The sequence below is a fragment of the Hypanus sabinus genome, chromosome 10, assembly GCF_030144855.1.
Source record: "Hypanus sabinus isolate sHypSab1 chromosome 10, sHypSab1.hap1, whole genome shotgun sequence".
NCBI classification, from domain to species: domain Eukaryota; kingdom Metazoa; phylum Chordata; class Chondrichthyes; order Myliobatiformes; family Dasyatidae; genus Hypanus; species Hypanus sabinus.
In genome coordinates, this window is record NC_082715.1 from 158,417,820 (window position 1) to 158,442,692 (window position 24,873).

The 24,873-nt window shown below is 57.3% G+C and overlaps 1 protein-coding gene across 1 annotated transcript in view; it reads left to right on the forward strand.

The window, feature by feature from the left end:
* The first annotated feature begins 397 nt into the window (after positions 1 to 397).
* smpd4 (sphingomyelin phosphodiesterase 4) overlaps positions 398 to 24,873 on the forward strand; it is a 187,076-nt gene continuing 162,600 nt past the window's right edge. The window contains exon 1 of the mRNA XM_059983506.1: positions 398 to 412. Coding sequence (XP_059839489.1) covers positions 398 to 412 — 15 coding nt within the window. The remainder of the gene's footprint in view (positions 413 to 24,873) is intronic.

Here is a 24,873-nt window from a genome sequence, read left to right on the forward strand (position 1 = left end):
AGAACAGGACTGAACCCTGGGTGTGAAGGGAGTTGAGAACAGGACAGAACCCTGGGGGCGAAGGGAGTAGAGAACAGGACTGAACCCTGGGGGTGAACGGGGTAGAGAACAGGACTGAACCCTGGGGGTGAAGGGGGCAGAGAACAGGACTGAACCCTGGGGGTGAAGGGGGCAGAGAATAGGACTGAACCCTGGGTGTGAAGGGGTAGAGAACAGGACTGAACCCTGGGGTGAAGGGGGTAGAGAACAGGACTGAACACTGGGGTGAAGGGGTAGAGAACAGGACTGAACCCTGGGTGTGAAGGGAGTTGAGAATAGGACTGAACCCTGGGTGAGAGGGGGGTAGGGAACAGGACTGAACCCTGGGGGTGAAGGGAGTAGAGAACAGGACTGAACCATGGGAGTGAAGGCGGTAGAGAACTGGACTGAACCCTGGGTGTGTTGAGAACAGGACTGAACCCTGGGTGTGAAGGGGGTAGACAACAGGACTGAACCCTGGGGGTGAAGGAGTAGAGAAGAGGACTGAACCCTGGGAGTGAAGGGAGTTGAGAACAGGACTGAACCCTGGGGGTGAAGGGAGTAGAGAAGAGAACAGAACCCTGGGGGCGAAGGGAGTAGAGAACAGGATTGAACCCTGGGGGTGAAGGGGGTAGAGAACAGGACTGAACCCTGCGGGTGAAGGGGGTAGAGAACAGGACTGAACCCTGGGTGTGAAGGGGTAGAAAACAGGACTGAACCCTGGGGGTGAAGGGGGTAGAGAACAGGACTGAACCCTGGGGGTGAAGGGAGTAGAGAACAGGACTGAACCATGGGGGTGAAGGGGGTAGAGAATAGGACTGAACCCTGGGGGTGAAGGGGGTAGAGAACTGGACTGAACCCTGGGTGTGAAAGGGGTAGAGAACAGGACTGAACACTGGGTGTGAAGGGGGTAGAGAACAGGACTGAACCATGGGGGTGAAGGGGGTAGAGAACAGGACTGAACCCTGGGTGAGAAGGGAGTAGAGAATAGGACTGAACCCTGGTTGTGAAGGGGGTAGAGAACAGGAGTGAACCATGGGGGTGAAGGGGGTAGAGAACAGGACTGAACCCTGGGGGTGAAGGGAGTAGAGAACAGGACTGAACCCTGGGTGTGAAGGGGGTAGAGAATATGACTGAACCCTGGGGGTGAAGGGAGTAGAGAACAGGACTGAACCATGGGGGTGAAGGGGGTAGAGAACAGGACTGAACCCTGGGGGTGAAGGGGGCAGAGAATAGGACTGAACCCTGGGTGAGAAGGGGGTAGAGAACAGGACTGAACCCTGGGTGTGAAGGGAGTAGAGAACAGGACTGAACCCTGGGGGTGAAGGGGGTAGAGAACTGGACTGAACCCTGGGTGTGTTGAGAACAGGACTGAACCCTGGGCGAGAGGGGGGTATAGAACAGGACTGAACCCTGGGGGTGAATGGGGTAGAGAACAGGACTGAACCCTGGGGGTGAAGGGTGTAGAGAACAGGATTGATTCCTGGGTTTGAAGGGGGTAGAGAGCAGTACTGAACCCTGGGGGTGAAGGGGGTAGAGAACAGGACTGAACCCTGGATGTGAAGGGGGTAGAGAACAGGACTGAACCCTGGGTGTGAAGGGGGTAGAGAACAGGACTGAACCCTGGGGGTGAAGGGGGTAGAGAACAGGACTGACCCCTGGGTGTGAAGGGGTAGAGAACAGGACTGAACCCTGGGTGAGAAGGGGGTAGAGAACAGGACTGAACCCTGGGGGTGAAGGGGGTAGAGAACAGGACTGAACCCTGGGGGTGAAGGGGGTAGAGAACAGGACTGAACCCTGGGTGTGAAGGGGGTAGAGAACAGGACTGAACCCTGGGGGTGAAGGGGGTAGAGAACAGGACTGAACCCTGGGTGTGAAGGGGTAGAGAACAGGACTTAACCCTGGGGGTGAAGGGGGTAGAGAACAGGACAGAACCCTGGGTGAGAAGGGGTAGAGAACAGGACTGAACCCTGGGTGAGAAGGGGGTAGAGAACAGGACTGAACCCTGGGGGTGAAGGGGGTAGAGAACAGGACTGAACCCTGGGTGTGAAGGGGGTAGAGAACAGGACTGAACCCTGGGTGTGAAGGGGGTAGAAAACAGGACTGAACCCTGGGGGTGAAGGGGGTAGAGAACAGGACTGAACCCTGGGTGTGAAGGGGTAGAGAACAGGACTGAACCCTGGGGGTGAAGGGGGTAGAGAACAGGACAGAACCCTGGGTGAGAAGGGGGTAGAGAACAGGACTGAACCCTGGGGGTGAAGGGGGTAGAGAATAGGACTGAACCCTGGGTGAGAGGGGGGTAGGGAACAGGACTGAACCCTGGGGGTGAAGGGTTTAGAGAACTGGACTGAACCCTGGGTATGAAGGGGGTAGAGAACAGGACTGAACCCTGGGGGTGAAGGGAGTAGAGAACAGGACTGAACCCTGTGGGTGAAGGGGGTAGAGAAGAGCACAGAACCCTGGGGGCGAAGGGAGTAGAGAACAGGACTGAACCCTGGGGGTGAAGGGAGTTGAGAATAGGACTGAACCCTGGGGGTGAGGGGGGTAGGGAACAGGACTGAACCCTGGGGGTGAAGGGGTAGAGAACAGGACTGAACCCTGGGGGTGAAGTGGGCAGAGAATACGACTGAACCCTGGGTGTGAAGGGGTAGAGATCAGGACTGAACCCTGGGGGTGAAGGGTGTAGAGAACAGGACTGAACCCTGGGGGTGAAGGGAGTAGAGAACAGGACTGAACCATGGGGGTGAAGGGGGTAGAGAACTGGACTGAACCCTGGGTGTGTTGAGAACAGGACTGAACCCTGGGTGTGAAGGGTGTAGAGAACAGGACTGAACCCTGGGGGTGAAGGGTGTAGAGAACAGGACTGAACCCTGGGGGTGAAGGGGGTAGAGAACTGGTCTGAACCCTGGGGGTGAAGGGAGTAGAGAACAGGACTGAAACCCTGGGGGTGAAGGGTGTAGAGAACAGGACTGAACCCTGGGGGTGAAGGGAGTAGAGAACAGGACTGAACCATGGGGGTGAAGGGGGTAGAGAACTGGACTGAACCCTGGGTGTGTTGAGAACAGGACTGAACCCTGGGTGTGAAGGGGGTAGAGAACAGGACTGAACCCTGGGTGTGAAGGGGGTAGAGAACAGGACTGAACCCTGGGGGTGAAGGAGTAGAGAAGAGGACTGAACCCTGGGGGTGAAGGGGGTAGAGAACAGGACTGAACCCTGGGTGTGAAGGGGTACAGAACAGTACTGAACCCTGGGGGTGAAGGGGGTAGAGAACAGGACTGAACCCTGGGTGTGAAGGGGTAGAGAACAGCACTGAACCCTGGGGGTGAAGGGGGTAGAGAACAGGACTGAACCCTGGGTGTGAAGGGGTAGAGAACAGGACTGAACCCTGGGTGTGAAGGGGGTAGAGAACTGGACTGAACCCTGGGTGTGTTGAGAACAGGACTGAACCCTGGGTGTGAAGGGGGTAGACAACAGGACTGAACCCTGGGGGTGAAGGAGTAGAGAAGAGGACTGAACCCTGGGAGTGAAGGGAGTTGAGAACAGGACTGAACCCTGGGGGTGAAGGGAGTAGAGAAGAGAACAGAACCCTGGGGGCGAAGGGAGTAGAGAACAGGATTGAACCCTGGGGGTGAAGGGGGTAGAGAACAGGACTGAACCCTGCGGGTGAAGGGGGTAGAGAACAGGACTGAACCCTGGGTGTGAAGGGGTAGAAAACAGGACTGAACCCTGGGGGTGAAGGGGGTAGAGAACAGGACTGAACCCTGGGGGTGAAGGGAGTAGAGAACAGGACTGAACCATGGGGGTGAAGGGGGTAGAGAATAGGACTGAACCCTGGGGGTGAAGGGGGTAGAGAACTGGACTGAACCCTGGGTGTGAAAGGGGTAGAGAACAGGACTGAACCCTGGGGGTGAAGTGGGTAGAGAACAGGACTGAACCATGGGGGTGAAGGGGGTAGAGAACAGGACTGAACCCTGGGTGAGAAGGGAGTAGAGAATAGGACTGAACCCTGGTTGTGAAGGGGGTAGAGAACAGGACTGAACCATGGGGGTGAAGGGGGTAGAGAACAGGACTGAACCCTGGGGGTGAAGGGAGTAGAGAACAGGACTGAACCCTGGGTGTGAAGGGGGTAGAGAATATGACTGAACCCTGGGGGTGAAGGGAGTAGAGAACAGGACTGAACCATGGGGGTGAAGGGGGTAGAGAACAGGACTGAACCCTGGGGGTGAAGGGGGCAGAGAATAGGACTGAACCCTGGGTGAGAAGGGGGTAGAGAACAGGACTGAACCCTGGGTGTGAAGGGAGTAGAGAACAGGACTGAACCCTGGGGGTGAAGGGGGTAGAGAACTGGACTGAACCCTGGGTGTGTTGAGAACAGGACTGAACCCTGGGCGAGAGGGGGGTATAGAACAGGACTGAACCCTGGGGGTGAATGGGGTAGAGAACAGGACTGAACCCTGGGGGTGAAGGGTGTAGAGAAAAGGATTGATTCCTGGGTTTGAAGGGGGTAGAGAGCAGTACTGAACCCTGGGGGTGAAGGGGGTAGAGAACAGGACTGAACCCTGGATGTGAAGGGGGTAGAGAACAGGACTGAACCCTGGGTGTGAAGGGGGTAGAGAACAGGACTGAACCCTGGGGGTGAAGGGGGTAGAGAACAGGACTGACCCCTGGGTGTGAAGGGGTAGAGAACAGGACTGAACCCTGGGTGAGAAGGGGGTAGAGAACAGGACTGAACCCTGGGGGTGAAGGGGGTAGAGAACAGGACTGAACCCTGGGGGTGAAGGGGGTAGAGAACAGGACTGAACCCTGGGTGTGAAGGGGGTAGAGAACAGGACTGAACCCTGGGGGTGAAGGGGGTAGAGAACAGGACTGAACCCTGGGTGTGAAGGGGTAGAGAACAGGACTTAACCCTGGGGGTGAAGGGGGTAGAGAACAGGACAGAACTCTGGGTGAGAAGGGGTAGAGAACAGGACTGAACCCTGGGTGAGAAGGGGGTAGAGAACAGGACTGAACCCTGGGGGTGAGGGGGGTAGAGAACAGGACTGAACCCTGGGTGTGAAGGGGGTAGAGAACAGGACTGAACCCTGGGTGTGAAGGGGGTAGAAAACAGGACTGAACCCTGGGGGTGAAGGGGGTAGAGAACAGGACTGAACCCTGGGTGTGAAGGGGTAGAGAACAGGACTGAACCCTGGGGGTGAAGGGGGTAGAGAACAGGACAGAACCCTGGGTGAGAAGGGGGTAGAGAACAGGACTGAACCCTGGGGGTGAAGGGGGTAGAGAATAGGACTGAACCCTGGGTGAGAGGGGGGTAGGGAACAGGACTGAACCCTGGGGGTGAAGGGTTTAGAGAACTGGACTGAACCCTGGGTATGAAGGGGGTAGAGAACAGGACTGAACCCTGGGGGTGAAGGGAGTAGAGAACAGGACTGAACCCTGTGGGTGAAGGGGGTAGAGAAGAGCACAGAACCCTGGGGGCGAAGGGAGTAGAGAACAGGACTGAACCCTGGGGGTGAAGGGAGTTGAGAATAGGACTGAACCCTGGGGGTGAGGGGGGTAGGGAACAGGACTGAACCCTGGGGGTGAAGGGGTAGAGAACAGGACTGAACCCTGGGGGTGAAGTGGGCAGAGAATACGACTGAACCCTGGGTGTGAAGGGGTAGAGATCAGGACTGAACCCTGGGGGTGAAGGGTGTAGAGAACAGGACTGAACCCTGGGGGTGAAGGGAGTAGAGAACAGGACTGAACCATGGGGGTGAAGGGGGTAGAGAACTGGACTGAACCCTGGGTGTGTTGAGAACAGGACTGAACCCTGGGTGTGAAGGGTGTAGAGAACAGGACTGAACCCTGGGGGTGAAGGGTGTAGAGAACAGGACTGAACCCTGGGGGTGAAGGGGGTAGAGAACTGGTCTGAACCCTGGGGGTGAAGGGAGTAGAGAACAGGACTGAACCCTGGGGGTGAAGGGTGTAGAGAACAGGACTGAACCCTGGGGGTGAAGGGAGTAGAGAACAGGACTGAACCATGGGGGTGAAGGGGGTAGAGAACTGGACTGAACCCTGGGTGTGTTGAGAACAGGACTGAACCCTGGGTGTGAAGGGGGTAGAGAACAGGACTGAACCCTGGGTGTGAAGGGGGTAGAGAACAGGACTGAACCCTGGGGGTGAAGGAGTAGAGAAGAGGACTGAACCCTGGGGGTGAAGGGGGTAGAGAACAGGACTGAACCCTGGGTGTGAAGGGGTACAGAACAGTACTGAACCCTGGGGGTGAAGGGGGTAGAGAACAGGACTGAACCCTGGGTGTGAAGGGGTAGAGAACAGCACTGAACCCTGGGGGTGAAGGGGGTAGAGAACAGGACTGAACCCTGGGTGTGAAGGGGTAGAGAACAGGACTGAACCCTGGGTGTGAAGGGGGTAGAGAAGAGAACACAACCCTGGGGGTGAAGGGGGTAGAGAACAGGACGGAACCCTGTGGGTGAAGGGGGTAGAGAAGAGAACACAACCCTGGGGGTGAAGGGAGTAGAGAACAGGACTGAACCCTGGGTGTGAAGGGGTAGAGAACAGGACTGAACCCTGGGTGTGAAGGGGGTAGAGAACAGGACTGAACCCTGGGTGTGAAGGGAGTTGAGAACAGGACAGAACCCTGGGGGCGAAGGGAGTAGAGAACAGGACTGAACCCTGGGGGTGAAGGGGGTAGAGAACAGGACTGAACCCTGGGGGTGAAGGGGGCAGAGAACAGGACTGAACCCTGGGGGTGAAGGGGGCAGAGAATAGGACTGAACCCTGGGTGTGAAGGGGTAGAGAACAGGACTGAACCCTGGGGTGAAGGGGGTAGAGAACAGGACTGAACACTGGGGTGAAGGGGTAGAGAACAGGACTGAACCCTGGGGTGAAGGGGGTAGAGAACAGGACTGAACCCTGGGTGTGAAGGGGTAGAGAACAGGACTGAACCCTGGGTGTGAAGGGAGTTGAGAATTGGACTGAACCCTGGGTGAGAGGGGGGTAGCGAACTGGACTGAACCCTGGGGGTGAAGGGTGTAGAGAACAGGACTGAACCCTGGGGTGAAGGGGGTAGAGAACAGGACTGAACCCTGGGTGTGAAGGGAGTTGAGAATAGGACTGAACCCTGGGTGAGAGGGGGGTAGGGAACAGGACTGAACCCTGGGGGTGAAGGGAGTAGAGAACAGGACTGAACCATGGGAGTGAAGGGGGTAGAGAACTGGACTGAAGCCTGGGTGTGTTGAGAACAGGACTGAACTCTGGGCGAGAGGGGGGTATAGAACAGGACTGAACCCTGGGGGTGAATGGGGTAGAGAACAGGACTGAACCCTGGGGGTGAAGGGTGTAGAGAACAGGATTGATTCCTGGGTTTGAAGGGGGTAGAGAGCAGTACTGAACCCTGGGGGTGAAGGGGGTAGAGAACAGGACTGAACCCTGGATGTGAAGGGGGTAGAGAACAGGACTGAACCCTGGGTGTGAAGGGGGTAGAGAACAGGACTGAACCCTGGGGGTGAAGGGGGTAGAGAACAGGACTGACCCCTGGGTGTGAAGGGGTAGAGAACAGGACTGAACCCTGGGTGAGAAGGGGGTAGAGAACAGGACTGAACCCTGGGGGTGAAGGGGGTAGAGAACAGGACTGAACCCTGGGGGTGAAGGGGGTAGAGAACAGGACTGAACCCTGGGTGTGAAGGGGGTAGAGAACAGGACTGAACCCTGGGGGTGAAGGGGGTAGAGAACAGGACTGAACCCTGGGTGTGAAGGGGTAGAGAACAGGACTTAACCCTGGGGGTGAAGGGGGTAGAGAACAGGACAGAACCCTGGGTGAGAAGGGGTAGAGAACAGGACTGAACCCTGGGTGAGAAGGGGGTAGAGAACAGGACTGAACCCTGGGGGTGAAGGGGGTAGAGAACAGGACTGAACCCTGGGTGTGAAGGGGGTAGAGAACAGGACTGAACCCTGGGTGTGAAGGGGGTAGAAAACAGGACTGAACCCTGGGGGTGAAGGGGGTAGAGAACAGGACTGAACCCTGGGTGTGAAGGGGTAGAGAACAGGACTGAACCCTGGGGGTGAAGGGGGTAGAGAACAGGACAGAACCCTGGGTGAGAAGGGGGTAGAGAACAGGACTGAACCCTGGGGGTGAAGGGGGTAGAGAATAGGACTGAACCCTGGGTGAGAGGGGGGTAGGGAACAGGACTGAACCCTGGGGGTGAAGGGTTTAGAGAACTGGACTGAACCCTGGGTATGAAGGGGGTAGAGAACAGGACTGAACCCTGGGGGTGAAGGGAGTAGAGAACAGGACTGAACCCTGTGGGTGAAGGGGGTAGAGAACAGGACTGAACCCTGGATGTGAAGGGGGTAGAGAACAGGACTGAACCCTGGGTGTGAAGGGGGTAGAGAACAGGACTGAACCCTGGGGGTGAAGGGGGTAGAGAACAGGACTGACCCCTGGGTGTGAAGGGGTAGAGAACAGGACTGAACCCTGGGTGAGAAGGGGGTAGAGAACAGGACTGAACCCTGGGGGTGAAGGGGGTAGAGAACAGGACTGAACCCTGGGGGTGAAGGGGGTAGAGAACAGGACTGAACCCTGGGTGTGAAGGGGGTAGAGAACAGGACTGAACCCTGGGGGTGAAGGGGGTAGAGAACAGGACTGAACCCTGGGTGTGTAGAGAACAGGACTTAACCCTGGGGGTGAAGGGGGTAGAGAACAGGACAGAACCCTGGGTGAGAAGGGGTAGAGAACAGGACTGAACCCTGGGTGAGAAGGGGGTAGAGAACAGGACTGAACCCTGGGGGTGAAGGGGGTAGAGAACAGGACTGAACCCTGGGTGTGAAGGGGGTAGAGAACAGGACTGAACCCTGGGTGTGAAGGGGGTAGAAAACAGGACTGAACCCTGGGGGTGAAGGGGGTAGAGAACAGGACTGAACCCTGGGTGTGAAGGGGTAGAGAACAGGACTGAACCCTGGGGGTGAAGGGGGTAGAGAACAGGACAGAACCCTGGGTGAGAAGGGGGTAGAGAACAGGACTGAACCCTGGGGGTGAAGGGGGTAGAGAATAGGACTGAACCCTGGGTGAGAGGGGGGTAGGGAACAGGACTGAACCCTGGGGGTGAAGGGTTTAGAGAACTGGACTGAACCCTGGGTATGAAGGGGGTAGAGAACAGGACTGAACCCTGGGGGTGAAGGGAGTAGAGAACAGGACTGAACCCTGTGGGTGAAGGGGGTAGAGAACAGGACTGAACCCTGGGGGTGAAGGGGGTAGAGAACAGGACTGAACCCTGGGTGTGAAGGGGTAGAGAACAGGACTGAACCCTGGGGTGAAGGGAGTAGAGAACAGGACTGAACCCTGGGGGTGAAGGGAGTAGAGAACAGGACTGAACCCTGGGGGGGGAAGGGGGTAGAGAACAGGACGGAACCCTGTGGGTGAAGGGGGTAGAGAAGAGAACACAACCCTGGGGGTGAAGGGAATAGAGAACAGGACTGAACCCTGGGGGTGAAGGGGTAGAGAACAGGACTGAACCCTGGGTGAGAAGGGGGTAGAGAACAGGAGTGAACCCTGTGGGTGAAGGGGGTAGAGAACAGGACTGAACCCTGGGGGTGAAGGGGGTAGAGAACAGGACTGAACCCTGGGGGTGAAGGGGGTAGAGAACTGGACTGAACCCTGGGTGTGTTGAGAACAGGACTGAACCCTGGGTGTGAAGGGGGCAGAGAACAGGACTGAACCCTGGGTGTGAAGGGGTTAGAGAACAGGACTGAACCCTGGGAGTGAAGGGAGTTGAGAACAGGACTGAACCATGGGGGTGAAGGGGGTAGAGAAGAGAACAGAACCCTGGGGGCGAAGGGAGTAGAGAACAGGACTGAACCCTGGGGGTGAAGGGAGTTGAGAATAGGACTGAACCCTGGGGGTGAGGGGGGTAGGGAACAGGACTGAATCCTGGGGGTGAAGGGGTAGAGAACAGGACTGAACCCTGGGGGTGAAGTGGGCAGAGAATACGACTGAACCCTGGGTGTGAAGGGGTAGAGATCAGGACTGAACCCTGGGGGTGAAGGGGGTAGAGAACTGGACTGAACCCTGGGTGTGTTGAGAACAGGACTGAACCCTGGGTGTGAAGGGTGTAGAGAACAGGACTGAACCCTGGGGGTGAAGGGTGTAGAGAACAGGACTGAACCCTGGGGGTGAAGGGGGTAGAGAACTGGACTGAACCCTGGGGGTGAAGGGAGTAGAGAACAGGACTGAACCCTGGGGGTGAAGGGTGTAGAGAACAGGACTGAACCCTGGGGGTGAAGGGAGTAGAGAACAGGACTGAACCATGGGGGTGAAGGGGGTAGAGAACTGGACTGAACCCTGGGTGTGTTGAGAACAGGACTGAACCCTGGGTGTGAAGGGGGTAGAGAACAGGACTGAACCCTGGGTGTGAAGGGGGTAGAGAACAGGACTGAACCCTGGGGGTGAAGGAGTAGAGAAGAGGACTGAACCCTGGGGGTGAAGGGGGTAGAGAACAGGACTGAACCCTGGGTGTGAAGGGGTACAGAACAGTACTGAACCCTGGGGGTGAAGGGGGTAGAGAACAGGACTGAACCCTGGGTGTGAAGGGGTAGAGAACAGCACTGAACCCTGGGGGTGAAGGGGGTAGAGAACAGGACTGAACCCTGGGTGTGAAGGGGTAGAGAACAGGACTGAACCCTGGGTGAGAATGGGGTAGAGAACAGGACTGAACCCTGGGGGTGAAGTGGGTAGAGAACTGGACTGAACCCTGGGGGTGAAGGGAGTAGAGAACAGGACTGAACCCTGGGGGTGAAGGGGGTAGAGAACAGGACTGAACCCTGGGGGTGAAGGGGGTAGAGAACAGGACTGAACCCTGGGTGTGAAGGGGGTAGAGAACAGGACTGAACCCTGGGGGTGAAGGGGTAGAGAACAGGACTGAACCCTGGGTGAGAAGGGGGTAGAGGACAGGACTGAACCCTGGGGGTGAAGGGCTAGAGAACAGGTCTGAACCCTGGGTGAGAAGGGGGTAGAGAACAGGACTGAACCCTGTCGGTGAAGGGGGTAGAGAACAGGACTGAACCCTGGGGGTGAAGGGGGTAGAGAACAGGACTGAACCCTGGGTGTGAAGGGGTAGAGAACAGGACTGAACCCGGGGGGTGAAGGGGGTAGAGAACAGGACTGAACCCTGGGTGTGAAGGGGTAGAGAACAGGACTGAACCCTGGGGGTGAAGGGGGTAGAGAACTGGACTGAACCCTGGGTGTGTTGAGAACAGGACTGAACCCTGGGTGTGAAGGGGGCAGAGAACAGGACTGAACCCTGGGTGTGAAGGGGTTAGAGAACAGGACTGAACCCTGGGAGTGAAGGGAGTTGAGAACAGGACTGAACCCTGGGGGTGAAGGGGGTAGAGAACAGGACTGAACCCTGGGGGTGAAGGGGGTAGAGAACAGGACTGAACCGTGGGTGTGAAGGGGGTAGAGAAGAGAACAGAACCCTGGGGGTGAAGGGAGTAGGGAACAGGACTGAACCCTGGGGGTGAAGTGGGCAGAGAATACGACTGAACCCTGGGTGTGAAGGGAGTTGAGAATAGGACTGAACCCTGGGGGTGAGGGGGGTAGGGAACAGGACTGAACCCTGGGGGTGAAGGGGTAGAGAACAGGACTGAACCCTGGGTGTGAAGGGGTAGAGAACAGGACTGAACCCTGGGGGTGAAGGGGTAGAGAACAGGACTGAACCATGGGGGTGAAGGGGGTAGAGAACAGGACTGAACCCTGGGTGTGAAGGGGTAGAGAACAGGACTGAACCCTGGGGGTGAAGGGGTAGAGAACAGGACTGAACCCTGGGTGTGAAGGGGTAGAGAACAGGACTGAACCCTGGGTGAGAATGGGGTAGAGAACAGGACTGAACCCTGGGGGTGAAGTGGGTAGAGAACTGGACTGAACCCTGGGGGTGAAGGGAGTAGAGAACAGGACTGAACCCTGGGGGTGAAGGGGGTAGAGAACAGGACTGAACCCTGGGGGTGAAGGGGGTAGAGAACAGGACTGAACCCTGGGGGTGAAGGGGGTAGAGAACAGGACTGAACCCTGGGTGTGAAGGGGTAGAGAACAGGACTTAACCCTGGGGGTGAAGGGGGTAGAGAACAGGACAGAACCCTGGGTGAGAAGGGGTAGAGAACAGGACTGAACCCTGGGTGAGAAGGGGGTAGAGAACAGGACTGAACCCTGGGGGTGAAGGGGGTAGAGAACAGGACTGAACCCTGGGTGTGAAGGGGGTAGAGAACAGGACTGAACCCTGGGTGTGAAGGGGGTAGAAAACAGGACTGAACCCTGGGGGTGAAGGGGGTAGAGAACAGGACTGAACCCTGGGTGTGAAGGGGTAGAGAACAGGACTGAACCCTGGGGGTGAAGGGGGTAGAGAACAGGACAGAACCCTGGGTGAGAAGGGGGTAGAGAACAGGACTGAACCCTGGGGGTGAAGGGGGTAGAGAATAGGACTGAACCCTGGGTGAGAGGGGGGTAGGGAACAGGACTGACCCCTGGGGGTGAAGGGTTTAGAGAACTGGACTGAACCCTGGGTGTGAAGGGGGTAGAGAACAGGACTGAACCCTGGGGGTGAAGGGAGTAGAGAACAGGACTGAACCCTGTGGGTGAAGGGGGTAGAGAACAGGACTGAACCCTGGGGGTGAAGGGGGTAGAGAACAGGACTGAACCCTGGGTGTGAAGGGGTAGAGAACAGGACTGAACCCTGGGGTGAAGGGAGTAGAGAACAGGACTGAACCCTGGGGGTGAAGGGAGTAGAGAACAGGACTGAACCCTGGGGGGGGAAGGGGGTAGAGAACAGGACGGAACCCTGTGGGTGAAGGGGGTAGAGAAGAGAACACAACCCTGGGGGTGAAGGGAATAGAGAACAGGACTGAACCCTGGGGGTGAAGGGGTAGAGAACAGGACTGAACCCTGGGTGAGAAGGGGGTAGAGAACAGGAGTGAACCCTGTGGGTGAAGGGGGTAGAGAACAGGACTGAACCCTGGGGGTGAAGGGGGTAGAGAACAGGACTGAACCCTGGGGGTGAAGGGGGTAGAGAACTGGACTGAACCCTGGGTGTGTTGAGAACAGGACTGAACCCTGGGTGTGAAGGGGGCAGAGAACAGGACTGAACCCTGGGAGTGAAGGGGTTAGAGAACAGGACTGAACCCTGGGAGTGAAGGGAGTTGAGAACAGGACTGAACCATGGGGGTGAAGGGGGTAGAGAAGAGAACAGAACCCTGGGGGCGAAGGGAGTAGAGAACAGGACTGAACCCTGGGGGTGAAGGGAGTTGAGAATAGGACTGAACCCTGGGGGTGAGGGGGGTAGGGAACAGGACTGAATCCTGGGGGTGAAGGGGTAGAGAACAGGACAGAACCCTGGGGGTGAAGTGGGCAGAGAATACGACTGAACCCTGGGTGTGAAGGGGTAGAGATCAGGACTGAACCCTGGGGGTGAAGGGTGTAGAGAACAGGACTGAACCCTGGGGGTGAAGGGAGTAGAGAACAGGACTGAACCATGGGGGTGAAGGGGGTAGAGAACTGGACTGAACCCTGGGTGTGTTGAGAACAGGACTGAACCCTGGGTGTGAAGGGTGTAGAGAACAGGACTGAACCCTGGGGGTGAAGGGTGTAGAGAACAGGACTGAACCCTGGGGGTGAAGGGGGTAGAGAACTGGACTGAACCCTGGGGGTGAAGGGAGTAGAGAACAGGACTGAACCCTGGGGGTGAAGGGTGTAGAGAACAGGACTGAACCCTGGGGGTGAAGGGAGTAGAGAACAGGACTGAACCATGGGGGTGAAGGGGGTAGAGAACTGGACTGAACCCTGGGTGTGTTGAGAACAGGACTGAACCCTGGGTGTGAAGGGGGTAGAGAACAGGACTGAACCCTGGGTGTGAAGGGGGTAGAGAACAGGACTGAACCCTGGGGGTGAAGGAGTAGAGAAGAGGACTGAACCCTGGGGGTGAAGGGGGTAGAGAACAGGACTGAACCCTGGGTGTGAAGGGGTACAGAACAGTACTGAACCCTGGGGGTGAAGGGGGTAGAGAACAGGACTGAACCCTGGGTGTGAAGGGGTAGAGAACAGCACTGAACCCTGGGGGTGAAGGGGGTAGAGAAAAGGACTGAACCCTGGGTGTGAAGGGGTAGAGAACAGGACTGAACCCTGGGTGAGAATGGGGTAGAGAACAGGACTGAACCCTGGGGGTGAAGTGGGTAGAGAACTGGACTGAACCCTGGGGGTGAAGGGAGTAGAGAACAGGACTGAACCCTGGGGGTGAAGGGGGTAGAGAACAGGACTGAACCCTGGGGGTGAAGGGGGTAGAGAACAGGACTGAACCCTGGGTGTGAAGGGGGTAGAGAACAGGACTGAACCCTGGGGGTGAAGGGGTAGAGAACAGGACTGAACCCTGGGTGAGAAGGGGGTATAGGACAGGACTGAACCCTGGGGGTGAAGGGGTAGAGAACAGGTCTGAACCCTGGGTGAGAAGGGGGTAGAGAACAGGACTGAACCCTGTCGGTGAAGGGGGTAGAGAACAGGACTGAACCCTGGGGGTGAAGGGGGTATAGAACAGGACTGAACCCTGGGTGTGAAGGGGTAGAGAACAGGACTGAACCCGGGGGGTGAAGGGGGTAGAGAACAGGACTGAACCCTGGGTGTGAAGGGGTAGAGAACAGGACTGAACCCTGGGGGTGAAGGGGGTAGAGAACTGGACTGAACCCTGGGTGTGTTGAGAACAGGACTGAACCCTGGGTGTGAAGGGGGCAGAGAACAGGACTGAACCCTGGGTGTGAAGGGGTTAGAGAACAGGACTGAACCCTGGGAGTGAAGGGAGTTGAGAACAGGACTGAACCCTGGGGGTGAAGGGGGTAGAGAACAGGACTGAACCCTGGGGGTGAAGGGAGTAGAGAACAGGACTGAACCCTGAGTGTGAAGGGGGTAGAGAACAGGACTCAACCATGGGGGTGAAGGGGGTAGAGAAGAGAACAGAACCCTGGGGGCGAAGGGAGTAGAGAACAGGACTGAACCCTGGGGGTGAAGGGGGTAGAGAACAGGACTGAACCATGGGTGTGAAGGGGGTAGAGAAGAGAACAGAACCCTGGGGGTGAAGGGAGTAGGGAACAGGACTGAACCATGGGGGTGAAGGGGTAGAGAACAGGACTGAACCCTGGGGGTGAAGTGGGCAGAGAATACGACTGAACCCTGGGTGTGAAGGGAGTTGAGAATAGGACTGAACCCTGGGGGTGAGGGGGGTAGGGAACAGGACTGAACCCTGGGGGTGAAGGGGTAGAGAACAGGACTGAACCCTGGGTGTGAAGGGGTAGAGAACAGGACTGAACCCTGGGGGTGAAGGGGTAGAGAACAGGACTGAACCATGGGGGTGAAGGGGGTAGAGAACAGGACTGAACCCTGGGTGTGAAGGGGTAGAGAACAGGACTGAACCCTGGGGGTGAAGGGGTAGAGAACAGGACTGAACCATGGGGGTGATGGGGGTAGAGAACAGGACTGAACCCTGGGTGTGAAGGGGTAGAGAACAGGACTGAACCGTGGGGGTGAAGGGAGTAGAGAACAGGACTGAACCATGGGGGTGAAGGGGTAGAGAACAGGACTGAACCCTGGGGGTGAAGTGGGCAGAGAATACGACTGAACCCTGGGTGTGAAGGGGTAGAGAACAGGACTGAACCCTGGGGGTGAAGGGGGTAGAGAACAGGACTGAACCCTGGGTGTGAAGGGGTAGGGAACAGGACTGAACCCTGGGGGTGAAGGGGGTAGAGAACAGGACTGAACCATGGGGGTGAAGGGGGTAGAGAACTGGACTGAACCCTGGGTGTGTTGAGAACAGGACTGAACCCTGGGTGTGAAGGGGGTAGAGAACAGGACTGAACCCTGGGGGTGAAGGAGTAGAGAAGAGGACTGAACCCTGGGAGTGAAGGGAGTTGAGAACAGGACTGAACCCTGGGGGCGAAGGGAGTAGAGAACAGGACTGAACCATGGGGGCGAAGGGGGTAGAGAAGAGAACAGAACCCTGGGGGCGAAGGGAGTAGAGAACAGGACTGAACCCTGGGGGTGAAGGGAGTAGAGAACAGGACTGAACCCTGGGGGTGAAGTGGGTAGAGAACAGGACTGAACCCTGGGTGTGAAGGGGTACAGAACAGGACTGAACCCTGGGGGTGAAGGGGGTAGAGAACAGGACTGAACCCTGGGTGTGAAGGGGTAGAGAACAGGACTGAACCCTGGGGGTGAAGGGGGTAGAGAACAGGACTGAACCCTGGGGGTGAAGGGGGTAGAGAACAGGACTGAACCCTGGGTGTGAAGGGGGTAGAGAACAGGACTGAACCCTGGGGGTGAAGGAGTAGAGAAGAGGACTGAACCCTGGGGGTGAAGGGGGTAGAGAACAGGACTGAACCCTGGGGGTGAAGGGGGTAGAGAAGAGAACACAACCCTGGGGGTGAAGGGAGTAGAGAACAGGACTGAACCCTGGGGGTGAAGGGGGTAGAGAACAGGACTGAACCCTGGGGGGGGAAGGGGGTAGAGAACAGGACTGAAACCTGGGGGGGGAAGGGAGTAGAGAACAGGACTGAACCCTGTGGGTGAAGGGGGTAGAGAAGAGAACACAACCCTGGGGGTGAAGGGAGTAGAGAACAGGACTGAACCCTGGGGGTGAAGGGGGTAGAGAAGAGAACACAACCCTGGGGGTGAAGGGAGTAGAGAACAGAACTGAACCCTGGGGGTGAAGGGGGTAGAGAACAGGACGGAACCCTGTGGGTGAAGGGGGTAGAGAAGAGAACACAACCCTGGGGGTGAAGGGAGTAGAGAACAGGACTGAACCCTGGGTGTGAAGGGGTAGAGAACAGGACTGAACCCTGGGTGTGAAGGGGGTAGAGAACAGGACTGAACCCTGGGGGTGAAGGGGGTAGAGAACTGGACTGAACCCTGTGGGTGAAGGGGGTAGAGAACTGGACTGAACCCTGGGTGCGTTGAGAACAGGACTGAACCCTGGGTGTGAAGGGGGTAGAGAACAGGACTGAACCCTGGGTGTGAAGGGGGTAGAGAACAGGACTGAACCCTGGGAGTGAAGGGAGTTGAGAACAGGACTGAACCCTGGGGGTGAAGGGAGTAGAGAACAGGACAGAAACATGGGGGTGAAGGGGGTAGAGAAGAGAACAGAACCCTGGGGGCGAAGGGAGTAGAGAACAGGACTGAACCCTGGGTGTGAAGGGGTAGAGAACAGGACTGAACCCTGGGGCTGAAGGGGGTAGAGAACAGGACTGAACCCTGGGTGTGAAGGGGTAGAGAACAGGACTGAACCCTGGGGGTGAACGGGGCAGAGAATAGGACTGAACCCTAGGTGTGAAGGGGTAGAGAACAGGACTGAACCCTGGGGTGAAGGGGGTAGAGAACAGGACTGAACCGTGGGGGTGAAGGGAGTAGAGAACTGGACTGAACCCTGGGTGTGAAGGGAGTTGAGAATAGGACTGAACCCTGGGTGAGAGGGGGGTTGAGAACAGGACTGAACCATGGGGGTGAAGGGGGTAGAGAACTGGACTGAACCCTGGGTGTGTTGAGAACAGGACTGAACCCTGGGGGTGAAGGGGGTAGAGAACAGGACTGAACCCTGGGTGTGAAGGGGGTAGAGAACAGGACTGAACCCTGGGTGTGAAGGGGGTTGAGAATAGGACTGAACCCTGGGAGTGAAGGGGGTAGAGAACTGGACTGAACCCTGGGGGTGAAGCGGGTAGAGAACTGGACTGAACCCTGGGGGTGAAGGAGTAGAGAAGAGGACTGAACCCTGGGTGAGAAGGGGGTAGAGAACAGGACTGAACCCTGGGGGTGAAGGGAGTAGAGAACAGGACTGAACCATGGGGGTGAAGGGGGTAGAGAACAGGACTGAACCCTGGGGGTGAAGGGGGTAGAGAACAGGACTGAACCCTGGGGGTGAAGGGGGTAGAGAACAGGACTGAACCCTGGGTGAGAAGGGGGTAGAGAACAGGACGGAACCCTGGGGGTTAGGGGGGTAGAGAACAGGACTGAACCATGGGGGTGAAGGGGGTAGAGAAGAGAACAGAACCCTGGGGGCGAAGGGAGTAGAGAACAGGACTGAACCCTGGGGGTGAAGGGGGTAGAGAACAGGACTGAACCCTGGGGGTGAAGGGGGCAGAGAATAGGACTGAACCCTGGGTGAGAAGGGGGTAGAGAACAGGACTGAACCCTGGGGGTGAAGGGGGCAGAGAATAGGACTGAACCCTGGGTGAGAGGGGGGTAGGGAACAGGACTGAACCCTGGGGGTGAAGGGTGTAGAGAACAGGACTGAACCATGGGGGTGAAGGGGGTAGAGAACTGGACTGAACCCTGGGTGTGTTGAGAACAGGACTGAACCCTGGGTGTGAAGGGGGCAGAGAACAGGACTGAACCCTGGGTGTGAAGGGGTTAGAGAACAGGACTGAACCCTGGGAGTGAAGGGAGTTGAGAACAGGACTGAACACTGGGGGTGAAGGGGGTAGAGAACAGGACTGAACCCTGGGGGTGAAGGGAGTAGAGAACAGGACTGAACCCTGAGTGTGAAGGGGGTAGAGAAGAGAACAGAACCCTGGGGGTGAAGGGAGTAGGGAACAGGACTGAACCCTGGGTGTGAAGGGGGTAGAGAAGAGAACAGAACCCTGGGGGTGAAGGGAGTAGGGAACAGGACTGAACCCTGGGGGTGAAGTGGGCAGAGAATACGACTGAACCCTGGGTGTGAAGGGAGTTGAGAATAGGACTGAACCCTGGGGGTGAGGGGGGTAGGGAACAGGACTGAACCCTGGGGGTGAAGGGGTAGAGAACAGGACTGAACCATGGGGGTGAAGGGGGTAGAGAACAGGACTGAACCCTGGGTGTGAAGGGGTAGAGAACAGGACTGAACCCTGGGGGTGAAGGGGTAGAGAACAGGACTGAACCCTGGGGGTGAAGGGGTAGAGAACAGGACTGAACCATGGGGGTGAAGGGGGTAGAGAACAGGACTGAACCCTGGGTGTGAAGGGGTAGAGAACAGGACTGAACCCTGGGGGTGAAGGGAGTAGAGAACAGGACTGAACCATGGGGGTGAAGGGGTAGAGAACAGGACTGAACCCTGGGGGTGAAGTGGGCAGAGAATACGACTGAACCCTGGGTGTGAAGGGGTAGAGAACAGGACTGAACCCTGGGGGTGAAGGGGGTAGAGAACAGGACTGAACCCTGGGTGTGAAGGGGTAGGGAACAGGACTGAACCCTGGGGGTGAAGGGGGTAGAGAACAGGACTGAACCATGGGGGTGAAGGGGGTAGAGAACTGGACTGAACCCTGGGTGTGTTGAGAACAGGACTGAACCATGGGGGTGAAGGGGTAGAGAACAGGACTGAACCCTGGGGGTGAAGTGGGCAGAGAATACGACTGAACCCTGGGTGTGAAGGGGTAGAGAACAGGACTGAACCCTGGGGGTGAAGGGGGTAGAGAACAGGACTGAACCCTGGGTGTGAAGGAGTAGAGAAGAGGACTGAACCCTGGGAGTGAAGGGAGTTGAGAACAGGACTGAACCCTGGGGGCGAAGGGAGTAGAGAACAGGACTGAACCATGGGGGCGAAGGGGGTAGAGAAGAGAACAGAACCCTGGGGGCGAAGGGAGTAGAGAACAGGACTGAACCCTGGGGGTGAAGGGAGTAGAGAACAGGACTGAACCCTGGGGGTGAAGTGGGTAGAGAACAGGACTGAACCCTGGGTGTGAAGGGGTAGAGAACAGGACTGAACCCTGGGGGTGAAGGGGGTAGAGAACAGGACTGAACCCTGGGTGTGAAGGGGTAGAGAACAGGACTGAACCCTGGGGGTGAAGGGGGTAGAGAACAGGACTGAACCCTGGGGGTGAAGGGGGTAGAGAACAGGACTGAACCCTGGGTGTGAAGGGGGTAGAGAACAGGACTGAACCCTGGGGGTGAAGGAGTAGAGAAGAGGACTGAACCCTGGGGGTGAAGGGGGTAGAGAACAGGACTGAACCCTGGGGGTGAAGGGGGTAGAGAAGAGAACACAACCCTGGGGGTGAAGGGAGTAGAGAACAGGACTGAACCCTGGGGGTGAAGGGGGTAGAGAACAGGACTGAACCCTGGGGGGGGAAGGGGGTAGAGAACAGGACTGAACCCTGGGGGGGGAAGGGAGTAGAGAACAGGACTGAACCCTGTGGGTGAAGGGGGTAGAGAAGAGAACACAACCCTGGGGGTGAAGGGAGTAGAGAACAGGACTGAACCCTGGGGGTGAAGGGGGTAGAGAAGAGAACACAACCCTGGGGGTGAAGGGAGTAGAGAACAGAACTGAACCCTGGGGGTGAAGGGGGTAGAGAACAGGACGGAACCCTGTGGGTGAAGAGGTAGAGAACAGGACTGAACCCTGGGTGTGAAGGGGGTAGAGAACAGGACTGAACCCTGGGGGTGAAGGGGGTAGAGAACTGGACTGAACCCTGGGGGTGAAGGGGGTAGAGAACTGGACTGAACCCTGGGTGCGTTGAGAACAGGACTGAACCCTGGGTGTGAAGGGGGTAGAGAACAGGACTGAACCCTGGGTGTGAAGGGGGTAGAGAACAGGACTGAACCCTGGGAGTGAAGGGAGTTGAGAACAGGACTGAACCCTGGGGGTGAAGGGAGTAGAGAACAGGACTGAACCATGGGGGTGAAGGGGGTAGAGAAGAGAACAGAACCCTGGGGGCGAAGGGAGTAGAGAACAGGACTGAACCCTGGGTGTGAAGGGGTAGAGAACAGGACTGAACCCTGGGGCTGAAGGGGGTAGAGAACAGGACTGAACCCTGGGTGTGAAGGGGTAGAGAACAGGACTGAACCCTGGGGGTGAACGGGGCAGAGAATAGGACTGAACCCTAGGTGTGAAGGGGTAGAGAACAGGACTGAACCCTGGGGTGAAGGGGGTAGAGAACAGGACTGAACCGTGGGGGTGAAGGGAGTAGAGAACTGGACTGAACCCTGGGTGTGAAGGGAGTTGAGAATAGGACTGAACCCTGGGTGAGAGGGGGGTTGAGAACTGGACTGAACCCTGGGTGTGTTGAGAACAGGACTGAACCCTGGGGGTGAAGGGGGTAGAGAACAGGACTGAACCCTGGGTGTGAAGGGGGTAGAGAACAGGACTGAACCCTGGGAGTGAAGGGGGTTGAGAATAGGACTGAACCCTGGGAGTGAAGGGGGTAGAGAACTGGACTGAACCCTGGGGGTGAAGGGGGTAGAGAACTGGACTGAACCCTGGGGGTGAAGGAGTAGAGAAGAGGACTGAACCCTGGGTGAGAAGGGGGTAGAGAACAGGACTGAACCCTGGGGGTGAAGGGAGTAGAGAACAGGACTGAACCATGGGGGTGAAGGGGGTAGAGAACAGGACTGAACCCTGGGGGTGAAGGGGGTAGAGAACAGGACTGAACCCTGGGGGTGAAGGGGGTAGAGAACAGGACTGAACCCTGGGTGAGAAGGGGGTAGAGAACAGGACGGAACCCTGGGGGTTAGGGGGGTAGAGAACAGGACTGAACCATGGGGGTGAAGGGGGTAGAGAAGAGAACAGAACCCTGGGGGCGAAGGGAGTAGAGAACAGGACTGAACCCTGGGGGTGAAGGGGGTAGAGAACAGGACTGAACCCTGGGGGTGAAGGGGGCAGAGAATAGGACTGAACCCTGGGTGAGAAGGGGGTAGAGAACAGGACTGAACCCTGGGGGTGAAGGGGGCAGAGAATAGGACTGAACCCTGGGTGAGAGGGGGGTAGGGAACAGGACTGAACCCTGGGGGTGAAGGGTGTAGAGAACAGGACTGAACCATGGGGGTGAAGGGGGTAGAGAACTGGACTGAACCCTGGGTGTGTTGAGAACAGGACTGAACCCTGGGTGTGAAGGGGGCAGAGAACAGGACTGAACCCTGGGAGTGAAGGGAGTTGAGAACAGGACTGAACCCTGGGAGTGAAGGGGGCAGAGAACAGGACTGAACCCTGGGTGTGAAGGGGGCAGAGAACTGGACTGAACCCTGGGGGTGAAGGGGGTAGAGAACTGGACTGAACCCTGGGTGTGTTGAGAACAGGACTGAACCCTGGGTGTGAAGGGGGTAGAGAACAGGACTGAACCCTGGGTGTGAAGGGGGCAGAGAACAGGACTGAACCCTGGGTGTGAAGGGGGTAGAGAACAGGACTGAACCCTGGGAGTGAAGGGAGTTGAGAACAGGACTGAACCCTGGGGGTGAAGGGAGTAGAGAACAGGACTGAACCATGGGGGTGAAGGGGGTAGAGAAGAGAACAGAACCCTGGGGGCGAAGGGAGTAGAGAACAGGACTGAACCCTGGGTGTGAAGGGGTAGAGAACAGGACTGAAAACTGGGGGTGAAGGGGGTAGAGAACAGGACTGAACCCTGGATGAGAAGGGGGTAGAGAACAGGACTGAACCCTGGGGGTGAAGGGGGCAGAGAATACGACTGAACCCTGGGTGTGAAGGGGTAGAGAACAGGACTGAACCCTGGGGTGAAGGGGGCAGAGAATAGGACTGAACCCTGGGTGAGATGGGGGTAGGGAACAGGACTGAACCCTATGGGTGAAGGGGGTAGAGAACAGGACTGAACCCTGGGGGTGAAGGGGGTAGAGAACAGGACTGAACCCTGGGGGTGAAGGGGGTAGAGAACAGGACTGAACCCTGGGGGTGAAGGGAGTAGAGAACAGGACTGAACCCTGGGGGTGAAGGGGGTAGAGAACAGGACTGAACCCTGGGTGTGAAGGGGGTAGAGAACAGGACTGAACCCTGGGTGTGAAGGAGTAGAGAAGAGGACTGAACCCTGGGAGTGAAGGGAGTTGAGAACAGGACTGAACCCTGGGGGTGAAGGGAGTAGAGAACAGGACTGAACCATGGGGGTGAAGGGGGTAGAGAAGAGAACAGAACCCTGGGGGCGAAGGGAGTAGAGAACAGGACTGAACCCTGGGGGTGAAGGGAGTAGAGAACAGGACTGAACCCTGGGGGTGAAGGGGGTAGGGAACAGGACTGAACCCTGGGTGTGAAGGGGTACAGAACAGGACTGAACCCTGGGGGTGAAGGGGGTAGAGAACAGGACTGAACCCTGGGTGTGAAGGGGTAGAGAACAGGACTGAACCCTGGGGGTGAAGGGGGTAGAGAACAGGACTGAACCCTGGGGGTGAAGGGGGTAGAGAACAGGACTGAACCCTGGGGAGGGGAAGGGGGCAGAGAACAGGACTGAACCATGGGGGTGAAGTGGGTAGAGAAGAGAACACAACCCTGGGGGTGAAGGGGTAGAGAACAGGACTGAACCCTGGGGTGAAGGGGGCAGAGAATAGGACTGAACCCTGGGGGTGAAGGGTGTAGAGAACAGGACTGAACCCTGGGGGTGAAGGGAGTAGAGAACAGGACTGAACCATGGGGGTGAAGGGGGTAGAGAACAGGACTGAACCCTGGGGGTGAAGGGAGTAGAGAACAGGACTGAACCCTGGGGGTGAAGGGGGTAGAGAACAGGACTGAACCCTGGGGGTGAAGGGGGTAGAGAAGAGGACTGAACCCTGGGGGTGAAGGGAGTTGAGAACAGGACTGAACCCTGGGGGTGAAGGGAGTAGAGAACAGGACTGAACCCTGGGTGTGTTGAGAACAGGACTGAACCCTGGGTGTGAAGGAGTAGAAAAGAGGACTGAACCCTGGGAGTGAAGGGAGTTGAGAACAGGACTGAACCCTGGGGGTGAAAGGAGTAGAGAACAGGACTGAACCATGGGGGTGAAGGGGGTAGAGAAGAGAACAGAACCCTGGGGGCGAAGGGAGTAGAGAACAGGACTGAACCCTGGGGGTGAAGGGGGTAGAGAACAGGACTGAACCCTGGATGAGAAGGGGGTAGAGAACAGGACTGAACCCTGGGGGTGAAGGTGGCAGAGAATACGACTGAACCCTGGGTGTGAAGGGGTAGAGAACAGGACTGAACCCTGGGTTGAAGGGGGCAGAGAATAGGACTGAACCCTGGGTGAGAGGGGGGTAGGGAACAGGACTGAACCCTGTGGGTGAAGGGGGTAGAGAACAGGACTGAACCCTGGGGGTGAAGGGGGTAGAGAACAGGACTGAACCCTGGGGGTGAAGGGGGTAGAGAACAGGACTGAACCCTGGGGGTGAAGGGAGTAGAGAACAGGACTGAACCCTGGGGGTGAAGGGGGTAGAGAACAGGACTGAACCCTGGGTGTGAAGGGGGTAGATAACAGGACTGAACCCTGGGTGTGAAGGAGTAGAGAAGAGGACTGAACCCTGGGAGTGAAGGGAGTTGAGAACAGGACTGAACCCTGGGGGTGAAGGGAGTAGAGAACAGGACTGAACCATGGGGGTGAAGGGGGTAGAGAAGAGAACAGAACCCTGGGGGCGAAGGGAGTAGAGAACAGGACTGAACCCTGGGGGTGAAGGGAGTAGAGAACAGGACTGAACCCTGGGGGTGAAGGGGGTAGAGAACAGGACTGAACCCTGGGTGTGAAGGGGTACAGAACAGGACTGAACCCTGGGGGTGAAGGGGGTAGAGAACAGGACTGAACCCTGGGTGTGAAGGGGTAGAGAACAGGACTGAACCCTGGGGGTGAAGGGGGTAGAGAACAGGACTGAACCCTGGGTGTGAAGGGGTAGAGAACAGGACTGAACCCTGGGGGTGAAGGGGGTAGAGAACTGGACTGAACCCTGGGTGTGTTGAGAACAGGACTGAACCCTGGGTGTGAAGGGGGCAGAGAACAGGACTGAACCCTGGGGGTGAAGGGGGTAGAGAACTGGACTGAACCCTGGGTGTGTTGAGAACAGGACTGAACCCTCGGTGTGAAGGGTTTAGAGAACAGGACTGAACCCTGGGTGTGAAGGGGTAGAGAACAGG